Source organism: Xiphias gladius, chromosome 17 (assembly GCF_016859285.1).
Source record: "Xiphias gladius isolate SHS-SW01 ecotype Sanya breed wild chromosome 17, ASM1685928v1, whole genome shotgun sequence".
Classification (NCBI taxonomy): Eukaryota; Metazoa; Chordata; class Actinopteri; order Istiophoriformes; family Xiphiidae; genus Xiphias; species Xiphias gladius.
Window position 1 is genome coordinate 17,122,701 of NC_053416.1, and position 18,186 is coordinate 17,140,886.

Below are 18,186 nucleotides of genomic sequence, written 5' to 3' on the forward strand. Positions count from 1 at the left end.
TAATTTGTCTCTGATTGCAGCATCTGTCAAAGCTAAATAACTGTTGTTATTTTTTAATTAGAAATCATTCTGTCTAAGGAGATGAGTTTCTGTATACAAGTTGGGAAGATCATGTCTTTAGATGAGTTTTTAGTGTTAGTTACAATTTTCCAAGATTTTGATATCTTCCTCCTTGCAGGTTTCTCTCGACAACTGTGTAGAGGTGGGCCGCATTGCCAACACGTATAACCTCACAGAGGTGGACAAATATGTCAACAACTTCATCCTGAAGAACTTCCCCTCACTGCTGGGCACGGGCGAGTTTGTCAAGTTACCATTGGAACGACTGGCTTTTGTATTGTCCAGTAACAGCTTGAAACACTGCACTGAATTGGACCTGTTCAAGGCTGCTTGCCGCTGGCTACGCTACGAAGATGGTCGTATGGACTATGCCCCAAAGCTCATGAAGAACATCCGCTTTCCCCTCATGAACCCACAGGAGCTCATCAATCACGTGCAGACAGTGGACTTTATGCGTACGGACAACACCTGTGTCAACCTTCTCCTGGAAGCTAGCAACTACCAAATGATGCCCTACATGCAACCAGTTATGCAGTCAGAACGGACAGCCATCCGCTCAGACAGTGCCCACCTGGTCACCCTGGGTGGCGTTCTGCGCCAGCAGCTAGTTGTGAGTAAGGAGCTGCGTCTGTTTGATGAGAAGGCTCATGAGTGGAAGGCGCTGGCACCTATGGATGCACCCCGCTACCAACACGGCATTGCAGTCATTGGCAACTTTCTTTATGTGGTGGGTGGCCAAAGCAACTATGACACCAAAGGCAAAACAGCAGTGGACACTGTGTTCCGGTACGACCCTCGTTACAACAAGTGGATCCAGGTGGCATGCCTTAATGAGAAACGTACCTTTTTCCACCTCAGTGCACTCAAGGGACATCTCTATGCGGTCGGTGGAAGGAACGCTGCCGGGGAGCTCGGTGAGTTTATTTCTCTGCATGTGTGTTTTTGTCTTTACTTTTAAGTTACAATGGAAATCTTTAATTAATATTGTATGAGATTATACACTTAAATGTCAAGGAGCATTAGGAGAGGGCTGCAAGCATACTCACGTTAGTATTCAAGTGTTGTGCCAGCACATCATCTGCTGTTTCAACATGTCACATGCATTATCTAAGAGGATGTGCACACTATCATGAACACCTTTTTACTATGAAATATAATCCAATACAGGAACATTTCAACACATGCAGAATCTTGTGTAAACATAAATGTTCATATTTAGTTCTCACTGTGTCAGAAGTGTTGTTCCATCATTTCTGGGGCTGTATTTTGGTGAGGTGTTGTTTTGGGGTTCATTATATAATATTGTAAGGTTTTTTTTGTTTTTGTTTTTTTTCCCCCCTCTCACCTTTTATGATATAGTGCAGTCCAGTACAACAAAGCCACAGCCTACACCCGTAACACTTCAATGAATTGAGATAAATCTGGTTATTGTAGTTTGGTTGTTGATGGTGAGTAACCAGCCTGGAATCTCTTCACCCGTTACTGTGGACCACAGAGAGTTGCCACCCAGTACTTAAATTCAGCTTTGTGACTGCAGTGGACAGAGCGAGGCCATGGTGTGAGCAGTCTCCTCTTCTGGGTTATAATTAGACCAAAGAGCACAGCCCCAGTTCACTGCCTGTCTACGCAACTGACTTTTCCTGCTTTACGTTCCACTGCTCTTTCACTGCATGTGGTTTATCTTTTGTGTTTTCTGGCTGTGCCCAGCCCCTACATAATATTTGTTTACTCTGAGCAGGTCATATGGGTGTGGTTTTGATGTTACATCTGAAATGCTCAGATTATACATAAAAATATTTATATATATATAACAAACAAAAAAAGCTCAGCAATGTCAAGACAGATATTTACAGGAGGAAGCTTTTAATCTTAACTGGTATACTTTGCATTTTTTTGGTTACGTAGAGAGGTTTTGTGCTGTTTCTATCTTTTTTTTTTTTTTAAATGGCAAAAATATAAGGGTCTCATTTTTAAGATGTCATCCCTTGCTATGTCTTTTTATTTGAGGGTGGGGTAGTTAATTTACGTTTGATTACAGGTTTGTCAGACAAATTTGTCTGTTTTACCCTAATGTTAGATCTTGAATAGGTCTTTTAAAACAACTAATTGTTTACCTCAGTCAGATGAATGAGAGAAGAAAATATTTTCTCACAAAGTGTTACATTGGCATTTGATAAATATTAAAAATTCTTAATTTTGTGATTGTATATGATATTCTTACCCAGAGGCAGCATATTCTTTAATGTAAAAGGAAAGCTGAACTCAGGAATTTGTAAACTTGCTTTAAGGGTCTTTTAGGCTTAGATAGGCTCTTTTTATGACCCACTTTACTGAAGCAGAATATACAGATCGGCAAAGATCTCTAGGGCAGTGGTTCTCATTTTTTTGGGGATCCCCACCCTTTCAAACAAAGCAATATCTAAAGCTAAAATTAAAGTCTACAAAAACAGAGGAGGATTCTGTGTTGCACAGTGTTTTTCTTCTTTCCTCTCGTGCTAATCATTTGAGGTTACTGGGACCGATTAGCCTCCACAGATCATTTACATTCCTGACCTCCATGTTGGGAATCACTGCTGTATGCCAGAGAATAATGCTTCATAGTGACCATTGCCAGATATCACCAGCTACCAGCTTGATCCTCGGAGTGTTCCATTCATTTTTGGTGAACAGCCTGCAGAAAGAGACATTCATGCTAAGTAGGAATGAAACCTTTTCAGCTATTCATAGTAAAATCTGATTTAAATCTGACTGAGTGAAAAACATGTTCAATTTAAATCAGCGTACCTGTAATTGCATTCTTTTTTTTCAGTCCAACCCGTACAATTTAACTGCTGTGTTTTTAGATCTGTTCAGTACAATCATTGTCTTCTAAAATGTCTGTACTACTTCCACAGAGTGGCTGCACAACTTTGTGTACCGCCCAAGCTGACTTTGGTAGTTGTTGAGCAAGCGGAGCAAGGTGTTCACTCATTTACCCCGCTGAGATTTCCCTAGCTGGCCCAGAGATGGCTCACACTCCTTTGTGGTCCTGAGCTTACGACTGTATTTTTGAACCAGTATGATAAATTTTAATCATTTTTCAAGGAACTGATATAACCAAAGCCTTTAAAAAAATACATAATTTGAGTTTATTCTTTGAATTCCATCCAACCACACTTGTGACATGCAACCAAAAATACAGTGCCTCTTTATCCTGTTATATGCTGATGAGACTTCCCTCAGCTGGGAAGATAATACGAACAAGAAGATTATGCTTATTTGATGATAGTGTTTGATACAAAGGCTAAAAAGCACAAAGCATGCACTCTTGTTGTAATCTTAAATTATAACACTCTGAGGTGAAGAACCCTAGATATCTAGGTCTAAACAACTCCAGTTGGTTTTCCAAGTTGCTCTGCGCCCAAAAAAAAGGACAGGGAGTCGCTCACGTACAAGCATCACTCATAAATCCCAGTGTCCTTATTCCTGGTTCTCACAGATAAAGTAAAACTATTCTTAGGGACCTGAAGATAAAGGATCTTACAATCTCCCTCATTCCTGTGCAGTCAGTGTATTCAGTGCTGGTCGGGTTGTGGGGATGTGTACTCTGTATTTAAATCTGTGTTTTAGCTCCCATGCTGAGACCCTCCAAGGCCTCATTTGCTGCTGTTTGTCCTCCTTAGTTGTGTCTTGACCTACTTTCTACTAATACGTTTTTTTTTTTTTAATCTTTTCTTCAAGCTACTGTGGAGTGCTACAACCCAAGGACAAATGAATGGACATATGTTGCCAAAATGAATGAGCCACATTATGGCCATGCTGGGACAGTGTATGGTGGTTATATGTATATTTCAGGTAAGTGGAATTGGAATGAACTTCTGTTTGTGATATCCAGTTATCCCAGGTATTTCATGGCAGAAAACAGCTGATTACATATTATTATATTCAAGGCCATAAAATCTGTTCTATGGTTCCCTCATCTGATGTCTTTCCTCCAAGCTCCACTGCATGTGTAATGCATTGCCATGAGTTATCCAGAGAGGACTATGTCTGTTTTTTTTTTTTTTTTTTTTTTTCATGTTCAATTAAATTTTTCAAACTAATTAATGATAATAATTATTCAATTTTATGATCGACACATAATGAAATAGAGGGCTGTAATGGGAGTGGGGTCATACTAATAAAACACAGGTCGGTATTATTAAAATTATTTTATCAGGAATTTGCTGTTTCGGTTTTTAATAAATAGTGCACACAGTACATGCATACATTAAGGTCCTTCACACTTCACAAATCATTTCTCACAGTTGATTCATCTATGCTGAGCTAACAGGTGAAGTGGGTGGACACTGAGATGGGGCCTTTTGGCAGTCAGTACTTGCTCTTTAGGTTTCACCCCAGTACTTGTTCACTTCGTAGGTTTGAAAACAAATCCTGCATTATGGAGATGAGCCCTAGTTTCTCAGTGTGACTAATCCAGAGTGATGCTACAAAGAAAGGGGAGGAGGGGATGTGGAAGGCAAATTGGGAAGGATGGAGCAAAGTAGAGGACTGAAGCCTGTGTAGGAGGTGTAACACAGAAGAGCCTGTGTTAATCCCTCCTGGCCGTGGGTACCGGCATCCTTCTACAACACAAATATGAAAAAGGAAATCACCAGAGGTTTCCAGAAGTGTAGATTTCTGTCTCTCTGTCTCTCTCTCTCTGTCTCTGACAGCATGACAGAGGCAGGGAAGAAAAAAAATGCAATTGAGGTGTTATCTCTTAATACACGTACAATGCATATGTTCTTGATTGTCACCGGTAATAAGCACCAGTTACAGTGCTTTGCACAGATCACAGTTCAAATCATCATCAGTTTTAGATACTTGTAGCAAGATCTAGTGAAAATCTGTGCACACATATCACCAAAGAAATAAACACCAGCTCGTCGAGTAGTAAAACAACTACAAATAATCATGTCAGAATTTCACTCGATGCATTTTAGCATCTATGGAATATTTAAAAAGGTGGTATATTGGCACTGGGCATAGATTAGTATCATTAGTAGCCTTGCTGAATTAACATAAATTAATATCTTTGAACTAGTCACATACTGTACTTACAATACCACCTGGGAGGCTTAGGCAAATGAAAATAAAATATTGAAAAGCTTTTTAGCAGTCCTATTAAGCTTATTTACAATGTAAGGTGCGCACCAGCATACACAGTTTTACTAGATACACTCCCTGATTTTTGATTACTTTGCACAACACCAATGAATTCAGTTTCATAATCCACAGATCTCATTATTCCTGCAAACCTTTATCATTATCAATTGATTACATATTAACTTATGCTGACATTTTGGAAACAGCCCAGAAACTACTTACCTTTTTATACATGATTACAATCAACTTTTTATATAAACAAAAAGCAAAACTTTATAACATTTTTAGTTAGTTAGTAATTCACTTGGCAATCACAAGAACTGGGGCCTATTTGGGACTGTATAGACCCCACGATTTGGCAAGCCTGACATTGCAATGGAGCAAAAATGAGAGCCACATTTTTACTTATGTTATTCATCAGGTCAGTTTATTTTAATATTAGTCACGGACTAAGCTAATCTGCTAGTAGCCAATTTTTTTTTCAATCTCTCTGCCTCAGGTTGTACTCTGCAGTTCGTGGTATTTTTTGCTCACCCTTTTGATGTAGCAATGGATTCTTTTTTTTGTTGGTGTCATGTTGCAGTGAAGCAGTTAATAGCAAGCCAATAGCTTGGTAAATCTCACCGTTGTAACTGCTGGGTGAGCTGTGACACAATGTCACGCTTTGCACCTGCAGCAGCTAAAAGTACGCGTGTGTGCGCGTGCATGGGGGGGGGTGAATATTGTGTGTTACAGAACAGAGCTTAACAAGCAGTTTTGTGAATACAGCTGTGGGTTATAACCTGAGAAACAGGCATACATGGTTCATATGAAAACTGTCTTGAACAGACTGTAGTGCTTTTAATGCAGAAGATACAGGTTAGAGGAATTTTTTTGCGCTGAGGCCCTATTGTACCACCCACAGTCTGAAAGGTTATAGTCTAGCTGTGCTGCGTTGTCTGAAGGTATTCTGTCAGCTGGATGAACCTGACAAACACACTCTGCCCACAGAACATCATAGCTCACGTGGTGTGGTAGCGTACAGACATGAGTACTGAAATGGTGCAGCGCCACACTGCCTCTGGTCAAGAGTCTTATTTGAGAGATTAAGATTGGTATGAAGAAGCTGTTGTCTTGCAATTCATTTTTTAAGTTGTTTATTGAGTCATCTACAAAATGGACACTGCATGATTTTAGTAGTTTAGATGCGGGTGTTGTGACAGATGAATCCTCGCAGGCCAGACTTTACAGTTATTGTTATGATTTGTGATTTATTTCAAGTCATTTTGGAAGTAATTTCTGGCATTTAATGGTATTTACAAGAAGGCTTTTTTTTTTTTTTTTTAAATGTCCTCATAACTGTTTAATATGAGAATTTTATACAGAAAAGGGTGGCGATCTGTAATGTCTGCTAGAATTCACCCCACTTGATCGTTATTGAAATATCGCATGTATTGACGACCTATAATTTCAGCTCTTATAATCTGGGGATCAGTTTAGACTGTGTCCAAAATCACACCGGAAAGAAAATCTTGGCCGACTGAAATCGTACCTACTCTTAAACCAATCAATTGGTCGCAGGGAAAAAAAAACAAAACTGCGTGTTATCTCCATACCAGCCACACTGCACTGAGTGCACTCTACCTGGTAGCCTTATGAGCCTAAATTATTTATAAATACACAAAAGCCAGTATTTTCAGCATATTAAATAATTTTAACTTAATTATTTTACACTGAAATGATAATAACAGACTCAAATTCATATGATTTCCCAAAATTGAACTATATGAACTGGTGATCCCATCACAAGAACTTTAACATGAAAGTTGACAGAGCATCCTAATGCAGACAAGTTAGCTTACCGTTTTTGATGATTTGCCGTGTTGGTTGTTGAGCTGTGATATGCAAACTGCTGTTTGCAAAGTGCACACTTGACTCTGTGGTCATCTGTTTAACAAAATGCAGCCACACCAGCGATTTCTTTGACATGGTGTCAGTTAGTTTGGAGCCGAGTAAATGTTCATAAATGTTAAATAAGTTAGACTTAGCAGTCTCTATTAGGTTGGGTGAGTAGTCAACCACGAGACTACACCCCTACACTGCCGTATATTCCTCCTCTGCCATTTTATTTGAGTGTCCAAATTCTGTGTGTGAAATTTATGCTCAATATAGTCCCCTCAAAAAATTCAGTGATGACCCAAAATGATGAGTCATAAGTGTCTGAAATTTCAATTTCGTGCTCACTATATATATGACTGTCTGTTATATAGAGAGTAATGACCTAGTGAGCAAGGGAGTGATTTTAGAAACCGCTTAAATTTGTTTGAATGTATGATCTTATTAGCCATCCTTTTTTTTTTTTTTTTTTTTTTTTTTAAATCTGTCAATCCCAGCTGTAACTTGGGGGTGTCTAGCAATGTGCATCCTTCAGGTATCTGACTGTACATTTTTGTTCAAACACCAGTACAGATTGTTAGAAGTTGAAGTTCAAGTCTGGATGCCCTTACTCCTTTATGGGGTGTTTTTTGGAATATTCTGAGCCCCCTTTTTCTGTCTCGCCTAAATGTGTCTTCTCCATCTTCTCTTTTGGTCCTGGCTGTGCCAGCACTGATTCAACCAACCAAGCAGGTCACAAAGGGGGACTCTATTTTATATCAACAAGGCTAAACAGGGAAATGTTTTTATATGGTAAACTATGGGCATATGTAGCAGACTATACAAACCATAACCCAGTCTGTCCTGTGCTGTCTCTGGAAGACCAAAAGCTTTTCGGCTCAATTTGGCAAAACCTTGTCCACTCTTAATGTCTCACTAATGGAACTGATTAGACATTAGAATACCGGGATACTAATCAGACATCATTGTATCAGGGAAAGGCCAAAGCCCTTGAACTGAATTAGAATAACAGCAGGGCCTCTTGAGAGGAATTAGAAGGACCCCATGTCAACTCCAGCACTGTTCTCTTGTCAGGATTTTAATAGCAGACTTGTCCTGTGGACTACTTGGATAAAGAAAATGGATAGTCAGGCTATCTTTGGATTTGATCAGTTAAGGAGGCACAGCATCACAGATCTGAGTCATGGCGGCTGAATAGACAGCTTAGGCCGTAACAATAAACCAAGCGCATGATCACTGGGAAGCAGCGAAAGAGGGATTCTGCCTCTATTCGGCATGCTCTGCAAATCTTCACTGCATTTGCTCCTAGTCACTCTGCCGGGGGGAGGGCAGGGGGTTGGCTTCCACCCAAATGCATGCTGGGATTGTGTTTCTCTTTATTTTAAGCCTTCCCTGTAGACATGTCCTGTTTTTTTTTTTTTTTTTTTTTTTTGTTTTTTTTTTTTTTAAACCTCACCTCCCCACTTTCCCTCAGCTTTTTTCCTCCCAGCGTCTACAGTAAGTGCGTATGTGTATGAACGCTTTGTAAAGGTGTTCCTCATTGTGCTGAGTGCTCATCATCAGCATTATTTCACACTGTAGAAAAGAGGCTGAACAAATTTTGATGTCACTCTAGTTTCTAAAATGAAGGTTTACCCTGTGTATTTGTTGTTGAGTTTGAGTTAAGGTTCAAAAATGGGGATTGTATCATAATCCTGATTCTTGTTCTTCATAATGGTACTGAGCGTCATGGGCGGTGCTCCGCATGGCCCAGATAAATGAAAATGTAGGTTGACATGAGTGAATGAGTCACCGAATGGTCTGATTCACAAGTCTACAAAGCTGTTTTCCTCCCCAAAATGATCAGTGTGGAGAATAATTCAACCTTTTTGTTTTTTTGTTTTGTTTTCCTTGCTACAGGAGGAATTACTCATGACACTTTTCAGAAGGAGCTAATGTGCTTTGACCCAGATGCGGATAAATGGACTCAGAAAGCACCCATGACGACAGTGCGTGGCCTGCACTGCATGTGCACAGTGGGGGACCGTCTCTACGTGATTGGGGGCAATCACTTCCGGGGCACCAGCGACTACGACGACGTGCTGAGCTGCGAATACTACTCCCCTGCCCTTGACTTGTGGACACCTATCGCTGCCATGTTGCGAGGCCAGAGCGACGTGGGCGTGGCTGTGTTTGAGAATAAGATCTATGTGGTGGGGGGCTACTCATGGAACAATCGCTGCATGGTGGAAATAGTACAGAAGTATGACCCTGAGAAAGACGAATGGCACAAAGTGTTTGACTTGCCCGAGTCGCTGGGCGGGATCCGTGCCTGCACACTCACAGTTTTTCCCCCTGAGGATATTTCAGGCTCACCCTCTAGAGAGTCGCCCCTCTCAGCACCTTGATGAGTAAAGGGGGGGAGCCCCGTAACCCCTCGCCCAACCATCCCCCTCAACAAACACACCTTATAGACATTGTTTGCACTTCCTCTTTGGACTACATCTGTACTGCATCCCCAAGTATCCCCTCCAACTCCACCTCCCCTCCAGCTGTGCAGAAACCCCTCCCCAAGTGGTTAAACCTACATACCGATACGGTTTGGCAACCTAATTACATGTTAATGTTGCATACTCGGTATATTTTGGCAGGAAATACCTTGACTTGAAAAGTGACTTTGCAAATCAACTTTTCTACCTGATGTCTACAAAGTTTTCTTATGTCTCGTTTCTTTAGGCGTTCTACCTTGAGATGCTGACTACCACACTGACTGTCTCTTCTAGGCTATGCCAGGTTAGATGCAGGTAACCCCAGAGAGCAGAAGCGTAGGGACAGATGAGCTCCAAAACACAGCTGGTTTTTAACTCAGGGGTTGGCCCAGGCCCCATCGACGTCTCTCTCTTACAGTTTCAGTTCTTTCCTGCTGTTGCTATGAAACTGTTAACAAAATGGTGTTTTCTAAATTTAATAAACATGATTTTGAAAGTAATTAAATGTTGTCGTCATTACTGACTAGAGCAGATTCAGGAAGCTGATTGACATCTTGAACATGCACCTACAGTGTAACTCTTGTTGAGCTCTGTGTGGTTGAACATGTTGACTTAAATTGTTTGCCTCCATGTGGAGATTTCAGAGCTCTTTCCACAGGATAGAATGTGTTTTTTTTGTGATTTTGTTTGATAGTGAGTAGAGTGGTTGGTTTGGATTTGATGTATATACAGTGGGAGTAATTGGATTGCAGTCATTGTTGATGATTTCACTGAAGCCTCCTAACTGGTACAAGATATGTGGTCATTTATCAGCTGTTGGAGAGAAGCTTTTATAAACCTCACTGTAATGGATGAATGAGCTGCAAATGGGAAGTAAAAGACGCAGGGAATGGTCAGTTTACTTAACTTTTATTAGCAGATTAAACTGCATGGTAGACATGGTAGACACTTTGATTAAAACATTAAAATTCTTAATCTGGTTTGTTACAGTACAATCAAAGATTACTTTCCAGACTCTACCTTGAGTTAAATATCAGCCTTGTCAGTGGTCAGAGGCTTGTTCCATCTGCTCATGTCAGCTAAAGAAAACTGAACAACAACAAACTGCCTGCCAGTGATGTAAACATTATACTGCTGACCAATGTGAACTGGAAACTGGCACTTCCGCCACCATCGCCTCTCTCCCTGGCATCAAGACAGACGGTAATGTCACCCACAGTCTGCCCACCTGCTCCTGGACGATTAGAGCCTTAATAGCAGCATATGGTGACCGAGACGTCTGCCTTGTGCTGTTACCAGGAATAAAAGGTTTGTGTAATCATCAGGTGAGTTTGGTGTGGAGCCTTAAATCCTCATTATATTCTCATTACATTCCATTAATGAGGTGCTGCAGTAGTGCCTCTGTTTTAAAATATTAATGCCTGTTCCCGTGTTGTTCATGGCAACAAAATTTCAGCTGTAGGACTGCCATCATTTCAGGTTATTTTACATGTCTTAAATTCATGACCTGGACATTTTCTTTTTGTGCCTTTTTTAATGATTCACTTTTACTTTTAGAGCTCTTATGTGTTAGTTTATTTTTTCTTGGCCAAAATGTAACTTTTGCATGTGTATCTTCATAGCATGACCTGCGCAGTTGTCCTGTGATTCTTCCCAGTGAGTGGTGGTGTTTTCAGTTTTTTTTTTTTTTTTTTTTTTTTGAAGCTTTGTCCCATTGTTTTGAGAAGTGATATATCAATACCTTCTTTTGTGACATTTCATGAGCTCTGCTTTGTGCAGCTGCTTATTGTTAAGTGCTTTTGATGGAGCAGTTTGCATCATTCTTCCAAATTTAAAAATACTGAGTTGTAATCCAACGATGGAAAGCCACAAAATGAACAAAATAACAAAAATGTAACAGGCTCAGCTGCTAGCAAAGGCATAAACGACAGAAGACGATGAAAGGGTAGAAATTTAGTGGCATCCTTCCCTGGACATTTCCCTGAAATAAATCATACACTGTTAACCATCTACCCCCTGTATCACCTGGATCTGAAGGCAGAAGAGTCGAAAGAGAAGACGGAGTGGCGCTGTATATAAATCAATCCCACAACCACAACAATTACCCTACCTGGAAAAGAAGGATGAGAAGGCAGCACAGAGCCGCTCCAGGAAGGCTAGCAAGGGGCTGACAATATGTTGCCTATCTTCATTTCTGTGTAGTTTATTGAGAGAGGCTGATCAATTTTCCTTAAAAAATATATTATATATATATTTATATATAAAGGCTGATCAATTTTCCTAAAAAAAAAAAAAAAAAATATTTTATATATATATATATATATATATAATGCTTTGCTTCTCTCAATAAAATGGCTCATTAGGAGTGGTTGGCAATGTAATGTGAGATTATTTAAATTTGCCAGCTGTAAGAGATATTACCACCCCCACTGTATGGCGCTGGGGACAGTAACCTTGGTCTATCGAGCCGTCAGTCAGTCGTCACTGAAGTTCAGACTGATATACCTCACAAACTGTTGGATGGATTGACATAAATGTTTTGTATAGACATTCATGGTCCCCAGAGGAATCCTCATGACTTTGGTGATCCTCTGACTTTTCCTCCAGCACCACCATAAGGCTGAAATTTTTAGTTTTTGTTTAAATATCTCGACAACTTTTGGATGGTTTGGTTATCAAATTTTGTGACATTCATTGTCCCAAGAGGATGACTTGTAAAATCTTTTATCCCTTAGTGCCATCATCAGAACATTTGTTGTTTATATCCAATACTTTGTCTTATGACCAAATACCTGCAAAACTAATGTCATGCCCATCAGCTTCAGTTGTACTTTGTGTTTAGCTAATTAGCAAATGTTTGCATGCTAAAACACAAAACTAAGATGGGGGAACTTAGTAAATACTGTACCTGTTCAATTATAGGCTCACAGAGCTTCAAGCATGGTTGTAGACTCTTAGTCTTGTTATGATTTTTGCATCAGTGAGATAAAGTACCTCGATTTGTCATGCATTTAATTCACTGTTTCTCAACTGATTTTCCAAAAAATTACTATATCCAATTATATATCCATAACACAATATAAAATTATTTATACCACGATGGAGCCCACTTCGCTGCCTCAGTAATTATTCCAGCATTCAAACCTGATTGAGTGCAGTCTGAGTTTTACAAAAGCATCCCACTGTTCTCAGACATATTTTAAAGCATTAATTGATTTTTAAATGGATTTGAGTGTTATATGCCCTGACACTTTAATGGCCTTCAAGAGAAATCTTTTTTGATGCTGCAGCGAACTTCAAGGACAGATCTGAAATGACAAACACAAAAAAAAAAAAACAACCTCAGCATAACCACAGTCTCTGTAGCGATGCAGCACATGATGTTCCAGATCCAGTGTGTAATTCCTGCCACATGGTTGCATTGCTTCCTGGTATTTATGCAAGCCAATGTCAATATTACATGACACAGAGCTTTGTGTATGCTGAAGACTGAAGGCTTGGATTTTTAATGAACAATGTGTCCTCAGTGCTAAAGCAAAGAGAACTGGAGCAAAAAATTACAAGCATTCGCCACTCCCCCCCCCCCTCCTCCTACCCTCCGCTTCACTACCTGTTTCTCTCAGCGATTTTCATCACCACTGGAGGCATGTTCACTTGATTCATGAAGCAGATAAAAGAGGTGCGTGTGGATTACAGCCTGACTCCTGACACATGAACACAGCACGCATTTGTGGCCCGGTGTGTCTCCAGACGGCTCCTCCTCCTCATCTCATCCCAGCCAGAAAATGACCTAGATTCTCCAGGCAGCTGGATGTGTTTACATACACAGCACACTGATGACATTGTCAGTCAGAAAGCATCGCTCTCAGCAGCGCGGAGAGGAAGGCTCTTACTGTAACTAAAGCTCCAACCCGCCTCTCATCATGATGAAATACTCTGCAGAAGCACAGATCCTTGCTGTCCTCTGACTGCATGGATGATGGTGTTAATAGCTATTGATCCTTCTCGCTGGCAGACAGCCAAGATATCCTGATGTTACTTCTGCTAGATATATTTATGTTTGCAATCACTAGCAGCCTTGCGTTGTTAGACTCCACAAAGGTTTTAGCTCACAGAAACAGTTTACATGTCTCTTTTTATCTCATCATGAATATTCAGAAAAGGTCAAGTCATTGCTCTTCTCTCGAGCTCACTATCCCCCGTGACTTTGTCCTGAATAATCTGTCCCTGATTCATCTCTTGTTCCAGTGCTTGTTCCTGCCCCATTGTAGTGTTCTTTTTATTTATTTATTTTGTTATAGCAGGATTGGGAGGGGTCAGTGGGATTTGTTTTGTTCAACATTTGGCCATGCATCAGTCCTGGATTTTAGTTAATGCCCCAGTATCTCATCTAAAGGTATTCTATGAACAAACTGCATGTGTTTATTAGACCGGAAAGCAATTTTCAATAATAATAAAATAAAATAATAATTTACGTGCACAAAACTACCTTTCTGCATGTTGTATTTAAAAAATTCCCAATTCAAAGTTGTCATATTGTTGTAGTGATGCTGATGAAGAGGGACTGGTGTTCAGTTTTTGGACTTTTCACTTCCATTTTTTCATGCACGTTTCCTGGAGTGGAGATTTGATGGCAGACTAGCTGCCTATCCAAGGTGTCTCCTTGGACAGAGTGGCAGAACTATGCAGCTTTTACACTGTCAGCTTTAAACTAGGAGATTCTCCTTTGGGGCAAGAAACAACATGTTATTTTATAAAGTGAATTAAGAGCCACCTCCTCCAGATCAGCTGAGAAGAGAGGGGGACTGGAACAATGCAGCTGCTCTGGGAAAACTACCTAACCTCACATGGTTAAATACAGCACCAGCTCCAGCTCCATGTCCCTCCGGGTTTCCTGCGCTCTTAAAGAGCTGGAACTGAAGCCTTCTACAAATTCAATCAAAACAAATCAGCTGTCAAACGTTTAAAGCATGCATACAAAGCTAATACATGCTTGTATCAAGAATGTGCAAACATTTTTCTTTTATATGCAGCCAGTTAGTTTGACAAGATGATGTGTATGAAAATAGACTTTAAGGAGGGAAAAATGATAAATGAGCTTGGGAGTGTTGCAGTAATTTATGACATGTGACATACTGTAGATGTTGTGGCATGTTAAAAGCTGGTAAACACAACAGATTTAAATGTCCACTCTTAGATATGAACACATTATTAAACATTACAATGAAATTACAGGACATCACATGGTTATCATTATAAATCTTTCTGCATGTATTATAATATTCAGCATTCTAATGATAAAATATTCCCCTCATGTTGGGCCCTTGAAATACATCTGCAACTGAAACACTGGTCGCTTTTATTTTTTATTTTTGCAGGGTTTGGGTTTGTTTTTGCTCTTTATTCATGTTATAAATCTATTCATGTTTGTTGACATTAAAAAAATCAAACATTTGAATTAATTTATATTCATTGTAAGCTTCTAAATCATAGAGATCTTCAATTTGTCCACCAATTTTTTCCGTAAGTGCACAAAGAACAGTTGTGTCTTTCTAATGCAAAGCAAAGTGAAGCATAAAAATTTTTAAAAAAAGGAAGAATAAAAACTGAGAGATCGTGTTCTTCTATGATTTCAAGATTTTTCCTTTTTCTGTTTTATACATTAACCAAATTAATTTTATGATTGGAGTGGACTCTTTTCGTGTGACCGAAAGATGATGAATCATAATCTGGCAAGCTGGCAATGGTTTTGAGAACTCGGGCACCTGCAAACACCATTAACATGAGTGTTTTCTGTATCCAGATCCATCCACTGGACACTGGCACACGGAAGAAGACTTTGTTGTACTCTGATGAAAAAGGAAAACTGTCATGATTCCTGGCCTGTGAAGTCATGTGGGTGAAAGAGCAAGTGCACGTGCGTGTGCTTGCGACACTGCTGATGCCAAAGTGATTGATAACTCTCCTCTCCAAGCTGAACTCAGTTTCAGCCTCGCCAGCGCTGTCCTGTATAATGCCAGGTTGCCATGGTTACCCTAGCTCTTCATACAAGGAAATGAAAAGCAAATGAATTTGTCCTCCCCTCCTTAATGAAACGCTCTGAGCTGAGTTGAGAGAAGAGCGCTGACCTGCCTGTCGCAGTCAGTGAAAGTTTTTGAGTAAAAAGGAAGCAGGGACAGAAAGAAAACATTCAGCAGCCTCCTCAAACACAAACTCTTACTCTCTCCTGTGATGTAGAAATGTGGCTGAGCTGATTACTTCTGCAAACTCATTTTCGTCCCTATTAGAGCAACTAATTTCCATTTCCACTTCATGATCAGTGAGTTCATGCCAGAGGTGGCTTTAATTTCTTCAGTGCTCTTTGCAATAATGACCTCTAGTGGTCCCTATGAAAACAAATAAAGGTAGCTCGGACTCACACCGCCCATTTTGGAAGACGTCCGGATGGTGAAAGATACCACACTCTTGTTTAGTTATCGACGATGATGCCAAAATCGAATCAAAAATATCTCCTGCTGCATTTACATAAACCTTGATAATCCTTCCAGTAAAATCACAATTACACCCAGAGACAGGCGGTAACCTTTAATTTACAGTGTTGTGGTTTGAGCCAAGACAGAAAGACACAGACTAAACACAACATGGCCCAGATTCCCCTTGTCGAAAACCAGCTTTTAATGCTGAACACCACCAAGCTCATCTTGCACGAACTTCTTTTATTGACACCTTTTCATTTGCCGTTCTTTTTAATTCATTGTGCTGTCTACAAAATGCTTAGAGGACTAAAGAAAAAGAAACTTTTTTACATGAGAATTAAACCGGTATATGTTCAGATTTCTTGGCTGGGTGTAGAGGAGGGTTTGGTTCCGGTAATGGACACTGATGGATGCCTGACCTACTTTGAACATTTTATGCCCTGTAAAAGCTGACCCCAGCGGGCAGAGAGAGCAGCCATTAGTGCCCCTGCTGTTGGAATACTAGCCGTAAAAAACAACATTCATTTTCGGAGGGCCAAATCCAGATTAATTTTTCATGAATAATTAATTGCCTGAAAATGAATGACGGTTTTGAATAGGTACAAGTATAATGTTATGAGATCAACATAATATTACAACCTACAATTACTTTCATTGCAGTAAAGCCTCTTAAAGCCTCAGCTACAAGCTGTAGCCTTAAAAATACCATCAATAAACGGAGAGGCTTTTATGTAGACATGAAATAATCACTCCTTATTCAGTGTAATGTCATATACAACACATAGGGTAGACAAAATAATGTAAACACAAGAATTCAATTTTGCATCCCCTATAAGAGAGGATAGAATTGGGTTGACATTTGGCTCAGTATAAACTCTTTTTATTCATCATATTGTAGAAGGTTAGTCTCAACTTCAACAGCTTTTCCTCTTTGTCATTTCAGTTTTTCTGTGTTTAACTTACGCTGTCATGGTTTCTGTTCATTTTGACTTTTTAAATACGTTTGCACAGTAGTGGATATATTTTTGTTATTATGTATCATTATTATCACATCTCTCTCTCTCTCTCTCTATAGAGAGAGAGAGAGAGAGAAAGAGAGAGAGATGCACCAGCTACATCATTAAACTGCTGCTTTCATCTTACTGCATCAGTCACATCAACATATAATAAAACAGTAACAGGGGCTACTCTGCATTATGAGTACTTTTTCGTTGGGTACGTTAAGCACATTTTGCTGACAATATTTGCATATGTTAATGTAAGGAAAATTCTGAAACCAGGATGTTTTACTTCTAACTAAATATTTAGAGCTGAGGGGAGCTGTGGAGTCAGGTGAGAATTGGGTTTGTCAGTATGTACAACATCTTTCATTACACACCATCATTTGATCCATTGTTAATATAAAAATATTAATTAGAGCATCTGGAAGTAAAGTATCTAAATACTTCTCACACCTTTAATTTTGCAGTACTTTGATAGACCTGCAGTGTTAGAGTGCAGGTGACTTAGCCCCTTTGAAGATCTGTTTTGTCTTATGTTGCTTTGAAACCTCATCTTTCAAAGTGCTGCTTTCCAGCCAGCAAAGGCTAACGTCCTTTTCTGCCTTTTAGTACAATCAGGCCTCTTCTCTCGGGATTGAATGTGGCCAGCAAAGGGCAATAAGGTGACTTTTTTTGCCCAAGCCTGAAGGCACTTAAAGAGGCCTGTAAAAGGTGCTTTTTATGCATCTTGATACACTGTATATACCCTTTCGGTTTGTGGATATCTGCTTCAATAAAAATATATTTGTTTCTGTTCTAAAAATTGTCTTGGTTCCTAGAAAAAGCAACGGATGAAAGTCCTGGATTGCTTCATATTCCTTTAAAATGTCACGTCTGCTCAAGGGCCTGCGTGACATTTTCATATTTAGTAGAGCTAATTAGGTGAGGCAGTTTTTTCAGCTCTGTCTATTTAATCATCATTAGCCACATAACATCAAGCAACACCTGCGGGTAGAATCCAAAACTTCATGAATACAAATAAGAGCATTTCTAACATCAGTCCATAGACCACACAAATACTGATTAGTATCATTGTTAGTCACAGACTGACTAAACCTGGGGAATTCAGTGGCAGGTAGAGGCCGGCACGGTATTTTCCTGTAAAATTCCACAAACCTGATTAAGCTAGTTCGCTGTTTA

General features: G+C 39.7%; 1 protein-coding gene across 2 annotated transcripts in view; it reads left to right on the forward strand.

Annotated features, from left to right (window-relative positions):
- The window catches only part of klhl13 (kelch-like family member 13), a 35,986-nt gene extending 25,956 nt beyond the window's left edge, over positions 1-10,030 (forward strand). Inside the window, exons 6-9 of one of the 2 annotated variants that reach the window (XR_005709274.1) lie at positions 179-974; positions 3,781-3,894; positions 8,962-9,640; positions 9,778-10,030. Coding sequence is in view for 1 of the 2 variants with exons in the window: in XM_040151139.1 (XP_040007073.1) it covers positions 179-974; positions 3,781-3,894; positions 8,962-9,449 (1,398 nt within the window). In the remaining variant the exon portion in view is untranslated. Of the gene's footprint in view, positions 1-178; positions 975-3,780; positions 3,895-8,961 lie in introns of both variants that reach the window. The other variant, XM_040151139.1, reaches the window with a different exon arrangement.
- Positions 10,031-18,186: the final 8,156 nt, after the last annotated feature.